The following is an 18,357-nucleotide window of genomic DNA, read 5'->3' on the forward strand; positions in this document are numbered from 1 at the left end:
GTGGGAAGTCCTGGGAATGGAGCAGGGGGCTGGGATGCTGGAGCTGTGCCTGGTGCTGGCTCAGGGTGTTCACTTAGCCGGCTGGAGCAAAATGTGGGAGCCCAGGGGTAAGCTGGCCGAGGTTTCTGGCCTGGCTCTGAGATCTGGTGTGCATTTGATAGTCACGGTGCTTTCCACGGCCAGCGCTCAGAGGAGCTGGTGGCTACCGGATTGGACATTGTCCACACAGAACAAAGAGGGCTGACGACCAAGCCGCACACAAGGATATCCAGAGGTCCAGCAGGAGTGGGGAGGAGGAGTGGCCAGCGAGACCCCTCTAGAGGGTGTGCCCGAGCTAGTATCTGCACCCACTTCCTGTGGGTGGTCATCTGGGCACTCCGAGCTTCCTGTTACAAACCTCTGTGTCCCCCCCCCCCGAGTCACATGTGTGCACGTTTCTTCTAGACGGTTCCCAGGGCTGACTCCGGGTCGAGCGCTTGCATATTTTACATTTTGCTGCACCGGCCCTCACATGGCCTCCGCAGTTTACCGATCTTTCCACCGCATTAGGAGTCCGGCCGCATCCGGGGAACTCCGCGGGGAAGCGCCGGGAGCACGCCGGGCTCGCGAGGGAGGCGCGCCCGCTACGCGACGCCCCGCCCCTCGGGCGTGCTTCCGGCCGCGAGCTCGCGCCCCGGCCTCGCGCGCGGCCCCGACCGGAACCGGAAGTGGGTCACGAGCCGGGGGCGGAAGCTGGCTCCGCCCCGTCAGCCTCGGCGGTCTCGAGGGGCGGCGGCCGCGCTGGTCCCTGCGAGCCGGTCGGTGGGCCCGGCGGCCGCCCTCGGCGCGGCGCCATGAAGCTGTACAGCCTCAGCGTCCTGTACAGAGGCGAGCCCAAGGCCGTGCTGCTCAAGGCCGCCTACGACGTGTCGTCCTTCAGCTTCTTCCAGCGGTCCAGGTGAGCGGCCCGGGCGGGGGCCGCGGCTCGGGACCGGCTCGCACGTTCTAGGCTGCTGTCGCATAGAAATTATAAGGGGCCTTTGGAAATGCCGATCCGCCCTGAACTGGTAGACCGAGGCCCGGAATCTGGTTTTAGACCAGTACCTCCCGTGGTTCTAAGCCAGGCAGCTTGGGGGCCACGTCCGTGTGGTCCGGCAGGCTGCCCCGCAGTCCAGCGTGACAAACCCTCATTCTCCGTTCTGTGCACCGAGTGACTGAGGCCCCAGAGAGAATGCCGCAGCCAGCCAGGATTCAGACCCAACAGTACACTCTTCATGGCTGGGCTCTCGGTACAGAAGGGCTCTGTCGAGAGCGAAGAGTCGGAGGGGAGCATGGGGTTTACTGCGGGGCTTCAAGCTTTTGGACGTTTCTGGGTACTTTCATTGCAAGAAGGTGAAGGGTCACAGACACTTCCAGCCCGTGGCAGGGGTGGCGGAGGGGAGGGGTTCAGACATGAAAAAGACCCAGCGTCAGGGTCTGTGGTCACCCAGCCTCCAGGTCTGGTGGAGTCTGCCATCTGTTTTCACGGCTCAGTGGAGCTGGTTTTTTTCTTGGTGAGAGTGGCTCGCTGGCCGGATCTAAAACAATTTGTAATTTTGTTGAAACTTCTTGCCTCCTTGGGGTCAGTCTTGAAGTATATTCTTGATGCTTAGCTTTCTCTAGGAGGCTTGTGCTTTGCTGGTTTTCTGTGTTTGTGCCTCTGATGCGTTTTCTTCCCCGCCCACGTTTGCTCAGAGATTACCTGTAGGACTGTGACCTCGCAAGTGTGAGATGCCCACACCCGCTTCCGAGGGTGAACGCAACTGATGCTGTAGGGATGTTCCTCTGGGTGTCCTTTAAAACATGCGTTCCAGCCGAGCTCATTGTTTTTCGTAGAAAGCCCCCTCACTTCCGGCCGTCCTGCCTCACGATTACCAAACCCCAGGCTTGACCTTCGAGAGGTCCCCCAGCATTCCTGGCTCTCCTCTGTGTAGTTCCAGCCCTCTGAGCTCTGTCTCTCCTTGTATTGCAAGGACTTCTTATTCGAGACTCCTCTGAGAGACTACAGTTCTGTTGCTTAACATCTGGGACACGTTCTGAGAAGTGTCAGGTGATTTTTGTCGTGCAAACATCACCGAGTGTACTTACACACACCTGGATGGGGCAGCCGCCTATACACCTGGGCTCCACGGTGCAGCCCATTGCTCCTGCGCTATTATGTGCTGCTAGGCTGTTCAGCAGTTACTGTACTGAACACGGTAGGCAACTGTGTATCTAAACGTATCTAAACAGAAAAGCTTCAGTGAAAGTAGGTAGAAAAGATAAAAAGATGGCACACCTGTAGAGGACGCTCGCCAGGAATGGAGCTGGCAGGACAGGAAGTTGCTCTGCGGAAGTCGGGAGTGAGGCGAGTGGCCCTGACAGCTTAGATCATGGCAGTCACTGATGTGGACTTTATATACACTGGACGTTTCGGCTGTACTACATTTTTAAGAAAATATTTTTGTTTCTTTAATAAATCAACATTAGCTTATTCTAACCTTTTAACTTTATTAACTTAATTTTTTTTTAAGTTTTTGACTCTTGTGAGAACACAGCTTAAAACACAAACATGCTGTACAGCTGTATAAACTCATTTTCTTTATACCCTGATTCTATAAGTTTATTTCTATTGAAATTTTTTCTTCCACTTAAAAATTTTTTTTTTGCTAAAAACTAAGACACACACACATAAGCCTGGATCTACACAGAGCCACGGCTGTTAGTATCACAGTCTCCCACCTTGGCCTCTTGTCCCACGGGAAAGTTCCTGGGGGCTGTAACACCCCAGGCAGCTGTCATCTCCTGTGACAGCAATGCCTTCTGGAACACCTCTGATGGACCTGCCTGGGACGCTCCTCGAGGACATGTCACTCTTCAGAAATATGTCCATGGTGGTTTTCTTGGTCTGTTTCTTTTTTTTCCTAGATTTGCTTTCGAGCAGATTGAGCCCTGTGAACTTCTCTCTTAAAGAAAACCTGTGGGCATTGGGTGCAGGTTTTCGTGCTTTCAGAGGACCTTGCTGAGGTCTGCAGTAACTTCTGCTAAACGCTTTACTGGGTTTTCTTGGAGGTTCTTCTTAGGAGACCTCTGCTGTCTGTGCGGCCTGTCGTTGGCAAAAATGTGACGTGGCTCATGAGGAATCGCTCCCTCCCTCTAAGGCATTGTACCAGCCATTTCCCATTTCCTTGTCCTGGCTGAGCTCTTGTCCCTCATTTCTTCCGGAATGCCTAGCACACGTAGCCTGGATGACCCAGCCTTCACTGTGGTGCGTGGCACATTGCAGAGTGCGGTGTGTGGCCACAGCCGTAACTGACTATGCATCTGCCAAACTGTTTTTGCCACTTGTGTTTTTTCAGTGAAGTCTTTATTTGTCCTGCTTCTTGGAAGTTATTGGGGCCTTGAGAACAGGAGCTGGCTTCTGCTTCACCACTGTGTCCCAAGTCATACTCTGAGCAAAATGTTAACTTGAGTGTGGCTGTAGAAACTGCCCTGGAGGTCTGGCATGGGTTGTGTGGGTGAACTGCGTGGCACACAGATGCGGTTTGAATGGTCATGGTCATTCGTAATTTTCTGTGTGTTCATTCAGAAAGTGCTCATTATTTGTTACTAAGGTTGGGAGGGAAAAGACCGGAAACAGGCAGCCATGTGCCCTTAGTGCCCTCACTTTCCATTGTGTGCGGACAAGGTGATGGGTATGGGTAATATTTGTCGTGTTTCTCAGTGTCCAGGAATTCATGACCTTCACAAGTCAACTGATTGTGGAGCGCTCAGCAAAAGGCAGCAGAGCTTCTGTCAAAGAACAAGGTAAGAGAACGTGCCACCCCGTGGGGGCTGGCGGGCCCGCTCCTCTGCTGGTGGTCCTCTCTGTCTCCCTCCCCCACGTACCCGAGAGTCTATGCCCACAGGTGCCTCGCCCGCCAGGTCAGCATCGCGCCAGAGCTCGGGCTCACTTACGATCGGGTCCAAGTCTCAGGGTGGCAGCACCTCCCTCAGAGCCGTGGTGCCTTGAGAGGGGTTTCCAGCTGGCCCTGTTGAGGTGCTTCTGCGGTCTGTGCCCCCCAGATTTTGACCAGGAACCTGAAAACACATGACTTTCTTCTACATAATTCAGGTTTCCTGTAAGAATTTCTAGGCGTTTATTCGAGAGGCGTGTGTTCCGCAGATAGGCCAGGGAAGGTGCATGCGCACTCATCGGACAGAAACCAGGAGCACTGCCTGCGGCTCTGACCTTGGGCCGTGTGGCGAGGAGGTGCTGTGAGATGGTGTAAACACCAGTTACAATGCAGGTGGTCCTAGAAGTGTGTGCTCCGCGGGGTCCCTGTGCTGTCACAGCCCGGCGGGGACACTCGGTCGTGATCGTTTAACTTCTCGGTTGTCCTCGGTCCCGAGTCCGCCTTCCCAGCTGCGTTCCTCGGGCATTTCCTCAGGCTCTGCCAGCGTCTCGGCCTCTGTGGTCTGTGCTGTGACCCCATTTGACGGTCTAGAGAGTGTCGAAGCCCCACCCTCCTCCTCACCCCGTGCTCGTTCATCTCTGACGCCCGTTTCAGGGGCGCACAGTCTCCCGCTCTCCTTTTTTCGTTTGTTTGTTTAGCATCTGAACTTTCTGGGTGAGGACCTGAAGAGAGGAGAGGGTTCTTATCTGTCAGCTGCAACCCTAATCTTCCTTCTTCCTGGGGGATATGGTTAACTGTGTTGTCTCTGAATCCTTTCTAAGCGACAAACACCAATCCCATGGATTGCGAATACTCAGTAGAAGCCCTGTGCAGACTGTGCGTCTTGGTAGTTGGGTGACTTAAGTGATGCTGCAGAGCCCAGCCAGCAGCGTTCCTTCCTCGATGGTCCGGTCCCGTGTCCCCTGCCCACTCCAGGCGGAGCGGGCCGGGCCGGGCTGCTGTGACAAGGAAGCCTGAGGCCCAGGGAGGTGATTCCCTGAGCAGCGCTACTTGCGGGATCTGCTCCGCTTGCCCAGGGCCCCCCTGGTTTGCGAGCACAGGCTCAGTGCGCTGCACCTGCTCGAGTTGCTGGTGGGTCTCACCTGGGGCTCAAGGCTGTGGCTAAGGTGCGCCCGAGCCCGGTGGCCATGCTGGTGGCGCCTCAGACCCCGCTTTGCACGCTGGGTCTCTGCGCATTTCCGTCCCAACGCAGTGTTGGGCCGCATGGTGGCCGAGCCCCATCTTATGTACCCAACTCACATGCCTACCCCGCATGTGCCCCCTCGGCCTGAGCTGCCCCACCGACCTCCTCAGGATGGCTTCATTGACCCAAAAGGCAGGAGCCCAGCATTGTGATGCTTTCCCTGATCCGGGGGTGAAAGCCTAAAGCCTTGCGTCGCTCTGCACGTGTCTCCTTAGAATACCTGTGCCACGTCTACGTGCGCAACGACAGCCTTGCAGGAGTGGTCATTGCTGACAGCGAGTACCCGTCCCGGGTGGCTTTCACCTTGCTGGAGAAGGTGAGTGTGCGGCCGGGCTGGGCTGGCCTCCGCCGGGTGAGTGTGCCTGGGCCGGGTGCTGACAGTGCCCAGGCACAGGGATGGAGTAGTGTGTCCAGGTCCACCGGTTTGCAGCTTTTTTCCTCGCCCTAAACTGAGGGACAGTCCGGCGTCCCTTCCCAGTTCCCTCCGTGGCGCTCATTTATGCCCTCTTCCTACCTGTGCCCTGGCTCGTGCTCCTCGATGCCACCTTGACTCTCCTCATCTGCCACAGAGTCACTGCATCTGTCCTCTGGGGCCGGGCTCTCGAGTCCGCCGTGGCTGTGCCCTTATTCCCGGCCACTCCTCTTTCCATGCTGCCGCCTCCAGTGGCGACCTCCATTTTCTCCTGAGCCACATCAGAACCCAGCTCTGCTCTACCAACCTGGCCCCATCCTCAGGCCGTCCCTGTACACACTGGTTCTCTCCGCTCTGGGCTCTTGTTCGAGGAGCCCCTCCTGATGCACCCGGCAGCCCTGGAGGTCCCCGCCCCCGTCCCCGGCGTGGGTCCCGTGTCTGTCTTCAGTGTCTTCGTGTGGTGCTGGTTATAGGCTCCGCAAAGCGCTGGCTGCATCTCGTCCCCCAAAAGACTGAGACACTCACGAGCGCATAAAGCCTGCTGGCTGCTTAAAGCTAAGGGACCCGCTTTCATTTTTGAAGAATTGTTTGGAAAGTTAGAGGGCTGGCGCCCTTTTTCTCGGGCACAGGAAGCCTGATGGAAGCTCGACCCGCCGTTCACAGCCCCCACTTTTGTCACTCACGGCCGAGGCTCGTCTCGGCCTTCGGGTTACTTCCCAGACACCTGAGACAGAGGGACCTGAGCCAGGACACCTCCTGGCCATTAGGTGCTCGCCACTGCCCACCACCCCGGGCCCTGGTCGCCGGCCAGCACAAGGTGGCCCTCGCTGAGCTTCTTTGTCTTGCAGGTGCTGGATGAATTCTCCAAGCAGGTGGACAGGATTGAGTGGCCTGTCGGCTCCCCTGCCACCATCCACTACACGGCCCTGGATGGCTACCTCAGTGCCTACCAGGTAGGGCTGCTGAGGCCTGGTGTGTGGACCGGGGGGCCCAGAGCTGTGGGAAATGGAAAAGCCACTGTCCCTAACTGCTGTGGCTCTGGTGACTTCCTTCCAGGCTGGATATCGATGTCAGGGCAAAAACTGCAGGATCCGCATGAGGACCTGGTGGCTGTCCTCCCTGGCAGGCTGTCTCTCCTCTGTGAACACGTGTCCAGCTCGCTTGGGTTTGAGCTTTCCTTCCCAGTGGTCACTTCATTCTGATGTCGTTTCTGTTCTTGGCTCTTTCCTAGAACCCCCGAGAAGCTGACCCCATGAGTAAAGTGCAGGCTGAGCTAGATGAGACCAAAATCATTCTGGTAAGCAAGGAGGCCCCAGCGACGGGCAGAGCGGCTGGCCAGACGTGAAGCCCACACAGTCAACACGTTTTAGTCACGATCACACCGCTTTTCCGGAAGTGGTGATGGCTGCCTCTCATGCGTCAGGCGTCAAAGCCAGCCAACCGCAAGCCTGTCCCTCCTGCACCCTGTCAGCAGCACTGTTGTACGAGGGACCACGCTGGGCATCGGCGTGGCCCCCGCTCACCCTGGGGTGTGATGCACCCATGTCCCGAGCCCGGGCCAGGAACCCTGCACTGTTGTCTGCATCTGGTCCCTCGCTGCCGCTGCACTTTTTTTAACCTTGACCTACGTTTGGCACATGAACTGCTTCTGTTTTCATTTCCGGTTTGGTCCTAGTGGCCTCTGCCCCTGACTGAACCCTTTGCTTCCTACCCACCTCCGATCTGTCCAGATGAGAGCCATCGAGCTGTCACTCGTCCGTCCGCTTAAAGTTCTCGAGTAGCGTTCGACTCAGCTCCAGGATATCACAGACTCCTTGATGTGCTCTTGTGACCCTGTCCCCTTTCCTGGACGTCACTGCTCAGGCCCCACTGGTTCCGTGTCTCCCTGACAAGTGCACCTACCTTTATGTCGTCACTCAAATCATGCGTCACTAACAGCAGTGCTCGGCAGTTAATTGACCCTAAAGCCTAGCAAAGGTGCCCAAAAAACCCTGCCCCAGATACAGCGACGTCCCTGCCAGTAGTAGCCTGGCTTTCGTGCCCACCAGTGCCCAGGGGCAGAACCCTGCGTGCTGTAAACAGCCCGCCAGGGCTTCCCTCGAGGTCTTTGCAGACTGTGCTTGAGCTAGCGCAGTTGGAGGTGGATGTCTCCAGGCACCCTCTGTCCCTCGTGACCACCCCAGTGTGTCCCTGTCGCTGCATCAGAGTCAGCCCGTGGGCCTCATGGGATGGGCGGACACCTCCCCTTTCCCACCCTGTTCTTTGGGGAGGGCAGGTGGGTCCCGGTCACCCATCCTGGGCCAGTGGTCGCACTCGTTCACGTCTCCTGTGCGCTAACGCAGTCAGCCTTCGTGCTGGGTCTGACCTGGCTGTGCGTGGGCGCCAGGGACTTCGTGCCCCTCTGTCACTGCGCCTGCTCACGCAGGGGTTCCTGCCAGTCACTGCACAGAGGCTCTCGTAGCCATAAGTGAGCCGTCACCCTCCTAGGGTTCGTGCGCTCGGCCCTGAGAGCAGAGGTTCCCTGGCGGCATGCGTGGCGCTGGCACTGCACGTGGGTCCCCGCGGGGCAGTGAGCTGTGCTCCTCCGGCGGTGCTCTCCAGGCCTCTGCTGTGCAGGTCATGTGGGGCGTGCTCTCCCTCCTCGGGGTTCCTCAGGAGGGTGGTCGGGTCCTGTTGCACCCACAGTCGGACACTGTCCTGGCGCTCGTGGGGGGCCCCACAGGCAGCACCGCCCGCGACCGCCCTCCGCGAGGGGCCGTGAGCCGAGCGCGCGTGCGCCGTGTCGTCCCCACAGCACAACACCATGGAGTCCTTGTTGGAGCGCGGCGAGAAGATCGACGACCTGGTGTCCAAGTCCGAGGTGCTGGGGGTGCATTCCAAAGCCTTCTACAAAACGGTGGGTGCTACCGGGTGGGGCCGGGCACCCCTTCCTGCGAGCGGGCAGCGTGCCATCACTGGCGGCCCCCCACGACTTGCGCCTCCCTCAGAATGTTCAGAGATGGGCGGCAAGGCCAAGGGCCCCTGGCTTGTCCACGGTGGCACTGCCAGAGCAGAAGCAGGTGGAAGCCTGTCCCTGCCCCTCCCGCTGCCCCACGGGAGGCTGGCTTCGGCCTGGGCCCACCCCCTCGCCCCTGCTCTCTGCCCGGCGCTGGACACAGCCTTCTTCAGGGTCCTCACAGCCCTGCGTGTGGCTCCTCCGCACTCAAGACTGTCATGCCCGTCAGTGGCATGCCGCTGGGACTCGGTCTCTCCACACACCTTCACCTCGGAGGGAGGTGGCCAGTGGGGCGGGGTTATCTGAACAGGACCCGCATCTTAGCGGGGACTCTGCGTTCTCCGCCATGGCCTTATGGAGACGTGGCGGGCAGCCGGAGGGCGTCCCTGCCTGCTGTATGTGCCCGTCTGCCCGGCTCCCTCCCCAGCAGTGTAGTGGGGGCACATGCAGGTCGTGTGTCTCCTCGGGTTCCAGCCCCTGTCCCCAGAGCTCCCTCTGCTGTACGCACCATGCTGAGGTCGGGCCACTGTCCCCCTGCTGTCTCCTCCTTAGCTCCTCTTTGTCCTTTTCAAGGCCCGGAAACAGAACTCATGCTGTGCAGTCATGTGACCGCAGCCAGCAGAGGCCCCTGCACTGCAGAGTCACCGTCATTCCATCAGGACCGCAGCTCCTGGAGAAGAGGGCTGCCAGGTGACGTCGCAGAGCGGGCAGACTCGGCTTTCACTCCGGAGCTCCTGGCGGAACGGAGGGCTGGTGGAAGGGACCTGGGCTGGGGATCGTTCAAATTCACGTGTCTAGTTGTTTTTGAAAAGAAAGTTTGAGGCCCCAAAGGTGTATTTTCACGCCTAATGAAACCATAAACTCAAGTGACTCCTGCAGAGGGCTTGTTTGTAACCCTGGGCGGGCCCGGCTGGCTGTGGTCCCCTGTGCCGGGCCCGCTCTTTGTCAGGAGCCCTTGGGTGTCCTGTGCGTCAACTACGAACACTCCAGTAAGGGCGGTCCTGACCCACAGGGCTGGGGGCAGGGCGCACACTTGGTTCTCTGGGGAAAGCCTCCCGGGGCCACTGGGGTGGGGGTGAGCAGGGCGCCGGCCAGCGTTGCAGGGCCAAGGCTGTGAGGCCAGTCCCTGGGCGTCGCAGATCCTGAGACGTGGTTTGCGTTCCTGCGGAGATTGACTTCCACACAGTCCCACGGAGGTGCCCGCAGCCTCACGGCTTCGCCTCGAATGTTGCTCTCAGCTGCGCGCCTCTCCGGCAACTACCTGGGGCCCGTGTGACTTAGCAAGTGCTCTTTCCTGTGGCCAGCGTGATGGGCACCGAGAGGAGGCACCAGCCGACCTGAAGACTCACACGTGGTCTGAGCCAGTCCCCCACCCTGCCTGGCCTGCAGCAGGAAGTCCAGCCCTGGGAACAGACCCACAGGGTGGCCCAGGCGATGACCAGCAGGTTCGGGCCCCACTGGGCCTGCCCAGCCCCTAGGTCCTATTGCCGTGTTCCAAACTGCTGCCTGAGAACGCAAGCTCAAGGTCTGCCCTTGGGACCTGTCCTCGTGGAGGCCCTTGCTGCGGTGGCATCAGCCAGGGTGGTCCTGTCCTCACAGCCCCTCCCGGAGAAGGTTGCTTCTGGCCCTACTGGGCAGGTCCCACTGCCTCTATGGGAAGCTGGGCTTTTGAGGACTCCGTGCCCGACAGGTTTCTGTGCCGCTGCCCTTTCTGTCTGGACACTCCTGGCCGGAGGACTCGCCTTCTGTTGCCATCCACACCCCCAAAGGCGAAGGCACAGACCCACCCTGCTCACGGCTGAGGCCCTGTCTAGGGAGGTTCAAGTGCCTGACTGTCCTGCTTGTCGGGGTGCTGGGGAGGCACCGAGGGTGAGTGCAGGTGGGGGTAGAGAGGGAGCTCAGGCCCTGTGCCCGTTTCCCTGCCCACCTCCATTCTAATGTCCTTCGGCAGATTCTACTAACTGCCGCCTCGCTTCTCTGTTTCAAGAAGTCCCTACCTGGATAAAGTTCTGTTTTGAAATTCCAGGTGGTCCTGTGCTTTATTTGACCCCGGGCTCTTTCCTCAGGGGCCCTGCTGTGCAGCTCTGGGGGGTGGGTCTCTGCTGGAACCCCCAGCTCCTGGGGTCCTTCCCTTGGACCTTCCAGCAAGGAAGGAGGGAGAGGTGGCTGTCAGCCACAGCTGAGCGCATGGGGCTGCGCAGTGTCCTTGCAGGCTGTGGAGTCTGGCCTTAGTTCAGGGAAGGACCTCATTGGCTGGTTGTTCACGGGAATGTGGAGACTTCACAGCCCGGTTTCTGGCTGGCCCAGTGCCTTGTTCTCCTTGTGACTGGGAATCGGCAGCTCTGGGACGTGGCTGGACCGACTGTGCAGCCTCTCCTGCCAAGACCCAGGGAGTGCTACCCAAAGCAGGTGCTATTTCAGAGTGACGAGTGAATGCCCGTCCTGGCCTCCTCCCGCTCGGGGTGCCTGGCCCTGCCTGGGGAGCCTAACCTATGCAAGCCAGGACGAATGATGGCCTTAGGATCCTCAGGGGTGCCCGTGGGAGGCTGGCTGGGAGGCTCCTCTGGTGACAGCTGAGAGGCCACGTGGGAGACACTGTGCTGCCGGCTCTGTCCTAGATTCTCCAAGACAGCTCTCAGTCCACCAGGTGCGGCCTGGCAAGCCTGCCCTCCTTCCCACACACCTGAGAACACCTGCCGGGTGCAGCCCACTAGCATCCAGAGGCAGACCTCCTGCGGTGGGCAGGGGACCTGGCAAAAAGCATCGGCTGCACTTGAACCAGTTTGTCCTGTTTTCCTTTTATTTGCAGTTTTCCGAGACAGAACAAAATAACTTTTTTGTACACTTACAGGCTCAGAAAAAAAAGACAGTGAAACTCAGCAAAAAGGAGAAAAGGCAGGCCAGCACCGTGGGCAGCGACCCTGTGCCAGGCACTGGCCACTGCCACGCACGGACATCTAGCTGGATGAGCCGGTGTGGCTTGCTCGTAAGGGGTCATGCAAAAGAACTATCCCCCGGGGGGGGAAAAAATTAACCCAGACAGGCAGCTCTGTGGAGACGACGGGAGAGGGAGAGGCAGGGAGGGGGCTCCGGGGATCGGGTGGCCAGGCCACACACTGTCCATGGCCAGCCATGCTGCTTGCTGCCCGAGGCCCAGGGAACCTGACAGATGTTTACCCTGTGTCCATGGGTGGGGACAGCTGTCTTGAGCACAGCTATGGATGAGCAAGTGAGTGTCCACTCGGAGTGTCTGTCGATGGACAGTCCCCTTGAAGATCAGCATCCTGTGTTCTGTTCCCCACTCCACGCCCCTTCCTTGGCGTAATTTGTGAGAGGAGATGAAGAAAATCCTTGTTGAAAATGGGAATTGCGGCGGGCAGGTACTGAGGCAGGAGGGTCCCACACCTCTGGTCAGGCCCATCAGGGCCGCCCCCCGCTGCGAGCACGTTGCCCATCCCTGAGCCTCACCACAGTGCCGACCACGGTCACGCAGGGGACCACGAGTTGCGCCCAGTCCGCCCCCTGCCCACCTTGGGGTCTCCGACACACACTGTGGCCTCCGAGGGGCTGTGGCATCATCAGCCCACCCCGCTCCTACTCCAGGCCCAGACAGTGAGAGCACTGTGCCTTATGTGGACTCAGGCCTGGACCCCTGCTGTGGCCCCGAGCCCAGGCCTCGGGCCCACAGCCTTCCATGGCAGGGTGGGCAGGCAGAGAGGGAAGGCCCCCAAACAGGACGGAGGTCAGCCCAGGGTCCCCTCCCCACGGGGCTGCAACCTTGGGAGCCTTCTCAGCAGTCACTAGCCAGGCTACAGTGCCCCCTCTGCAGAGCCGGAGCAGGAGCCGGCGAGGGCCTGCCTCTGCACTGCCATCCACCATGGGCTCTGGGGTGTGGGGTCCTGGGCAGCCCATGCCCACGCCTTTCCGGAGGAGAGGGAGAGAGAGAAGCGGGAGGGGACAGCTGCACACAGGCCACCGGCCCCCAGCCCCTCCCCAGGTGACACCTGACACTCCTGGCAGCCAGCTCTGCAGGTGGAGTCAGCCGCGTGCAGGGGTGGGCGCCATCCAGCAAACACCTTTCTGGGCGACAGGCCCTGTGGACAAGTTCACTGCCCCTGTCCCCGAGGCCAGGGGAGAACGGACATGTGGAGCCTGGGTGGGGCGTGGCCAGTCGGCTGGAAGCCCCGCAGATGCCAGTCATGTTCACAGCTTTCGCCTTTGTTTAGTTTTTTTTTTTATCCACTACAGCCAACATCAAGTATTTTTTTGTGGTTGTCGTTGTCATCTTGTTTTTAAAAAGAAATCACATCTGGTCTTGGTTTTCTGCAGACACAGGCACCGGGGAGGAACGAGGCAGACACAAACATGCGACAGGCAGGCCGTGCGCCCGGAGGCGGCTGGGCTCCAAACACAGTGTCAGCTCTGAAACCGGCAGGCGGGCGGGTCAGCCTCCCACGATGGCCGTCCCGGGCCCACCTCCGGAGTCTCACCTGGTCTGTGCAGCGCAGGCTGGGGCCGCCCCCTCCCCAGGCCTGGGAGGGGCCGGGCCCCGCCCCGCCCCCCGCACTCACCGTCGGCGTCACTGCAGCGGCGCCCCTGGCGCGCCCGAGCAGTGGAAGTGCACGTTCTGCCACTTGCCGTCCCTGCGGTGCCACACGCGGGTCTCCTCGGACTGGCTGGTGCGGGGCCGGCCCTGCCCGTCGATGTACTGCGTGAGGCGGATGTAGGCGATGCAGGCGGCGTCCTCCCCGATGACGTGCACGTGCGGGTTCAGGATGGTCGTGTGGATGGGCTTGCTGTTTTTGGCGAGCACTGTGGGGGGCGGGGGGCGGGCTCGACATCGCGGCGGCCTCGCGGGCCCCCCCGCAGCCCCCAGCCTCGCAGCGCCTCCCGGCCGGTCCAGGTGGGCGTGGCCGCAGGCTCAGACCCCGGAGGGGAGCGCGCCCCGACTCCCCGTGCGCCCTGCCCCCCACTCACAGTTCTCAAAGTAGAACCTGTGGAAGTCCATCCCTTCGACCAGGTTGCCCAGGGCTTCAGGCTCGAACGAGGTCAGGCCCGGGTCGCAGATCTTCCTGGGAGCAGACCCACGTGAGGGCCCCTCCGAACCCGCCCGGGGTGGCCCCGTGAGTCCAGCGTTTTCCGTCCACGCCCGCCCCCCCACTCCCAGCTCTTGCGGGGCGCGGCGGCATTGCCACGAGCTGCTCACAGCCCACCGGGGCTGCCCAAGGACCCACCCGGCCGACTCACGCGTACGCCTCGAAGTCGCCGTTGTTCACGGCCTCGATGAGCTGCTCCGTGATCTTGATGATGTCTTGCTTCCGTGCTGCGGGGAGACGAGGCCCGTGACCCGAGGACCCCAGCGGCCCCACCCGCCTCTCCTCTCCAGGGGGCACCCCGTTTGTCCAGCTCAAACCACGCCCCCCAAGGCCAATAGGGTCTCCACATGTCCCACAAGCTTCTATCTTGTCTGTCTTAAATAAAACGTCTCCAAATGATAGAAATAGTCCGTCCACGGTACAGTGTCTGGAAAACGCAGAGAGAACAAACAGAACCTGCCACAACCCTCCGGGAGGCCCCAGTCCCGCACCGCACCCCGCCCCGCCCCTCCCCCGCAGCGACCCTGACCTTCCGTGGCTGTGACCCTGTGACCAGCCTTCCTGGCCCCTGCCGGCTTGGCCTTCGCTTACCAGGCCCTGCCAAAACCCAACAACCTTCCAGGCGCAGCAGGGAGGGGCAGACAGGGTGGGGAGGGCAGCCGCCAGCTGCTGCCTCTGCCCATCTGCAGCCGCCCGCCCACCGGCCGCTCCCCACCCCTGTCCATCCCACACCTTCCACCCTGCCCTCCTGCCCTGTGCCCCCTGGTCCCACACAGGGGGCCACCCATGGGCCCTTCATTTCTGTAACCACAGTTTACTTTTGTAGAAAATATTTTAAACATGGGAGCAGCAGAGGTCCTAACCCAGCCCACGCCGCGCAGACACAAGTCCCAAGGTCTCCACGTTCGTTCCAGACGTTTTTACAGAAATAACACCTTGCACAGTCGCACGCACCTATGTCCCCGCCAGTCCCCTCTCCATTCACTCTCCCCAGAGGTGCTGTCCTGAGGGAGGGGCTTAACTGCCTCCGTGCGGATATGCACACACCCACGTGCACGCGCGTGTACACGCAGGCTTGCACACACACAAGCAGTGACGGCTGGTGCTGAGCACAGACCCAGGGCCTCTCCCCGGGGCCCCCGGGCCCAGCTGCGCCTGGGCCCAAGCAGCACGCGGAGCCCGCTGCCCTTCACCGCTGCCCCGTGGGACAGGCGTCCACCGGTCTGCACTCCTCAGCTGCCGGCACTGCCGGGAAGAGCACACGGGTGGGCTGCACCCCGTCCGGAGCGGTGCTCCTGTGTTTGGAGGCGTGTGTCCCGGCCCGTCGGGCTGCCCATCACCCTCCCACCGGCACCTGGCGGTGGCCGGGCACCCCCGCTCTCGGCGTCCACATGGGCAGTGGCAGACGACGCTGCGTGGGGCGTGTGAGCCGAGGCCCGTGCGGGCGCTGGGGGCCTGCGCTGTGCTGTGTGGGCTCCAGACAGTGACAGCGGGAAGAGTCCCGTGACAGCGGGGGCCAGGCGCACGTACGTGCTTGTGACAGGGGAGTGTGGGCACGTGTGCATCCGCGTGCGTGTGTGCCAGCCTGCAACATGCACAGGCTCCCCTATCCTAACGGGACCCTCCTGCCCTGCTCCCCCTCACAGCCAGACCTGTGTCTGGACCCCGGCAGGGTCTGTCTGCAGAAACTCGGCCCCGCGTGTCTGGCTGGCCCTGGCAGCTGGCTCAGGGAGGTGGGCAGTGGCTCTGATCTCCAAGGCCCCAGGCCCACCTGCAGCTCTGTCCTGATGGCACGCTGCACCCCGGCTTGGCAGCATCTGACATCTCAGGTCTCCCCTCCCCGGCAGCTGGCCCAGCTCTCCGCCCTCTTTGGGGGGTCCAGGGTCTGAGTGTGCCTCTCTCCTCTGCCACCTCGCTCAGCCCCTCCTGGTTCACCTGTCCCCTTCGTGGTGACGGCTTTAACCCCAGGCTTCCCTTTCCTCTAGCTGCAGCCGAGCGTCACTTGCCAGCTGCCTCACCCACCCAAGATCCGGCCTGGCCACCTCCCTGCTACAGTGACCAGCCCCTGCTAGGTCTGGTCCAGGGCAGCCCCTCACCTGGAGCCCCACCTGCTCCCGGGGCCGACCCCAAACCCTTGCTCATCCCCTTCTCTCAGACAGTGAGAGCTGCCCCACGCACAGGAGCCTGTGGTGACAGCCGCCCAGCAGCAAGCGCTGAGTGACACTTTGTTTTTTGTGTACTTTAATATTGTAATCACCCTAAGCCCTGATAACTGAAGCCAATGTTCTGGTTAATGATGAAATTCTGGGTGTTTTTAAATGAACTATAATTAAAGATGGTAGTCAGTGTAAAGTCAAAGTATTAAGCAAACCAAAGGCCAGAGCTGTGGTCACAGCACAAGTGTCAGGCCTCCTCCTGGGAGACAGCGGCTGACCCCACAGACGTCCCAGCCAGGGCGACCCTGCCTCCCAGGTCAGTCGGAAACTGCTGGCCTCAGCTCTCCTGGGCTGAGCCGATAGCCTGAGGAGGCCCAACCATTGGCAAAGGGTCCTGGGGGACCCCGGCAACCCCTTGCTGGCCCCGAGCCCTGCCTTTGGCGACTGCAGAGGCACCAGGAGCGCTCCGGCGACCTCAGGCAGACAGCTGGGCAGGATCAGGCGGGATTGTGTGTAATCCCAGATTACGGAGAACACGGCGGCCCGGTGAGCACCGACCCCATGGCACACTGAGACAGCTGGCGGGAGCACCTGCGGGAAAGGCCTGGTCCCCAAGTTGCAGAGGGGTACCCCGGCTCTGGCACTCCTTCACTCAGACTTGTTGAGTGCTAGGTCTCAACCCTAGAGCCCCTCAGAAGGCCTGACCCCACACCCCTTCCTTCCCCATGGAGCCTCCGGCACCAAGGAGCTGGCACGCTAGGGACTTGGTGGGGGCACATGCACCCTGAGGGCTGCCCTGTGCACCCCAGCGACCCACTCCCACCCACCCGGGGGGCCAGGCCACACCTGCCAGCCCCCGACCTCCATGTCCCTCCATTTACCTTGCTCACAGCCCCCTCTTGCGGCCCCCACCTCCCCTAACCAAGCTCAGGGAAGACCCCTGAGCAGGCGGATCTGGGCTGCGAGCCCATGGCACGCCCCGTTCTCAGATCCCTGACTGCCCAGGCTGTGCGGGCCTCAGGCTGAGGGTCCCAGGGTCCTACTGATGGGGACATGGAGGCCTCTGAACTTGAACAGGATGCTGCACAGCAGGCAGCAGCATTCTGACCATCCCCACAGGACCCCCGGGTGCCCGCCAGTGTCACCCCGTTTCCACCAACCAGAGTGGTCTCACTGCCACAACTCGCCTCCGATCCCCTCAGCCAAACCGGGGTCCAGCGGCCCCCACGCTGGTCTGTGCCCCGTGGGTCAAGTACAGAGTGCTCTTGGCCAATGCTTGCTCCCACAGAGGCCACTCGCTGCCACCCGCTGGCCCCGGGGTGACCCATGGCCATTAGCCTGCAGGCCGCAGAAGCCCCCTAGGCCCCCACAGCTTCGCTTCCCCCACTCTGCCCGGCCCCCAGAGGCCCAGGCGGAGGTCAGCACTCACCCAGCCACTCCCCTGCCATGCCCGGCCCCAGGCCCCGCAGCCTCTCCGCTGAGAGCCCTGTGTTTCCCCGGAGGTGGCTGCTGCCCTGGGGTGTCATCCATCCCTGTAAGCGATACTGGTGGCAGTCGGGAGATGCCGGAGCAGTGGCTCCTCCCCGCGGGGGACATGGGGGGGCAGCCCCAGCCCCAGCCGCCTCTGCCGCCTGCCCCCTGCTGGCCCTCTGCCCAGCTGGCTGCTCTCCTTGTCCCCACCCCAGCACCTCCGTCCAGAGCTGCTCTGCCACCCTCGACCCCAGCCCAGTGGAACTGCAGAAGTGACCTGAGTGGCCCCCTCACGTGGCTGAGTCCCAGCACCCCTGCATGTCGCCATCCACTAGAGACCCGCCGGTCACAAGAGCACACGGCCCTGGCTCTTTTCTGACACACAGATGTGCACGCCCACGTCCCCAGCCACTGACTCCGTCTCCTGAGGCCAAATGACACCTCACGTGGAGCGCCTGCACACCTTTCTGTCCCCCAAGTGCCCCACTCAGAGCGACGGGCAGCACTGCAGCCGGGGTCCTCGACCCCCTGTGAGCCCCAGGGTGCTACTTACACGGGGCGGGTGGGGGCCCCGGGAGAGCCAGGGACAGGCAGGGTGGGGGGCCCTGGGCTTCTGGGGTCCCCGAGCCCCTCCTCACCGTGTTCAGGATGTCAGAGATCCTGGGGGCTGGGGGAACAGAACAGACGTGAACATGAGGCGGGCGGGAGGGACACAGGACAAGGACCTGTGGGCTGACCAGCCAAGCGGGGTGGTGCATGGAGGGCGAGGGAGCTGGGAGGCCGGGGGGGACGTGGGGGGACATGGATGTGGGGAGACAGAGGGGGTTGTGGGGGGACATGGGGGGACGTGGGGAGACATGAGGGAACATGGATGTGGGGAGACAGGAGGTTGTGGGGGGACGTGGGGGAAATGTGGGGGAAACGTGGGGGAAATGTGGGGGTGGAGGGGCCCCGGGGACGTAGGGGGACACTGGGGGTCATGGTGGATGGAGAGGGGCAGCGGGGGATCCGCGGGGTGGAAAGCTGTGGGGAGCAGAGGAGGCCATCCACTCCGGGAGGGGCCGCCTGGTCCAGGGGGGCTGAGGCGACAGC

General features: G+C 61.4%; 2 protein-coding genes across 3 annotated transcripts in view; one reads left to right on the forward strand and one right to left on the reverse strand.

Annotated features, from left to right (window-relative positions):
* Positions 1-722: 722 nt before the first annotated feature.
* YKT6 (YKT6 v-SNARE homolog) lies at positions 723-10,566 on the forward strand. Of its 2 annotated transcripts, none has more exons than XM_011384749.2 (7): positions 723-937; positions 3,722-3,804; positions 5,352-5,452; positions 6,397-6,501; positions 6,780-6,845; positions 8,343-8,444; positions 9,117-10,566. In XM_011384749.2, the coding sequence occupies exons 1-7, from the start codon at positions 834-836 to the stop codon at positions 9,150-9,152; spliced, it is 597 nt and encodes a 198-aa protein (XP_011383051.1). In that variant the 5' UTR covers positions 723-833; the 3' UTR covers positions 9,153-10,566. The 2 variants fall into 2 exon arrangements, with proteins under 2 accessions (XP_011383051.1, XP_011383049.1); XM_011384747.2 differs by lacking the exon at positions 723-937 and adding an exon at positions 989-1,371.
* Positions 10,567-10,586: 20 nt separating this feature from the next.
* Positions 10,587-18,357, reverse strand: part of CAMK2B (calcium/calmodulin dependent protein kinase II beta) — a gene marked incomplete at its 5' end in the record, with an annotated part of 21,169 nt that continues 13,398 nt past the window's right edge. The window contains 4 exons of the mRNA XM_023525755.1: positions 10,587-12,965; positions 13,115-13,355; positions 13,521-13,615; positions 13,791-13,866. Of these exons, the coding sequence (XP_023381523.1) occupies positions 13,123-13,355; positions 13,521-13,615; positions 13,791-13,866 (404 nt within the window). The remainder of the gene's footprint in view (positions 12,966-13,114; positions 13,356-13,520; positions 13,616-13,790; positions 13,867-18,357) is intronic.

The sequence above is a fragment of the Pteropus vampyrus genome, unplaced genomic scaffold (genome assembly GCF_000151845.1).
Source record: "Pteropus vampyrus isolate Shadow unplaced genomic scaffold, Pvam_2.0 Scaffold620, whole genome shotgun sequence".
In the NCBI taxonomy this organism is placed as follows: domain Eukaryota; kingdom Metazoa; phylum Chordata; class Mammalia; order Chiroptera; family Pteropodidae; genus Pteropus; species Pteropus vampyrus.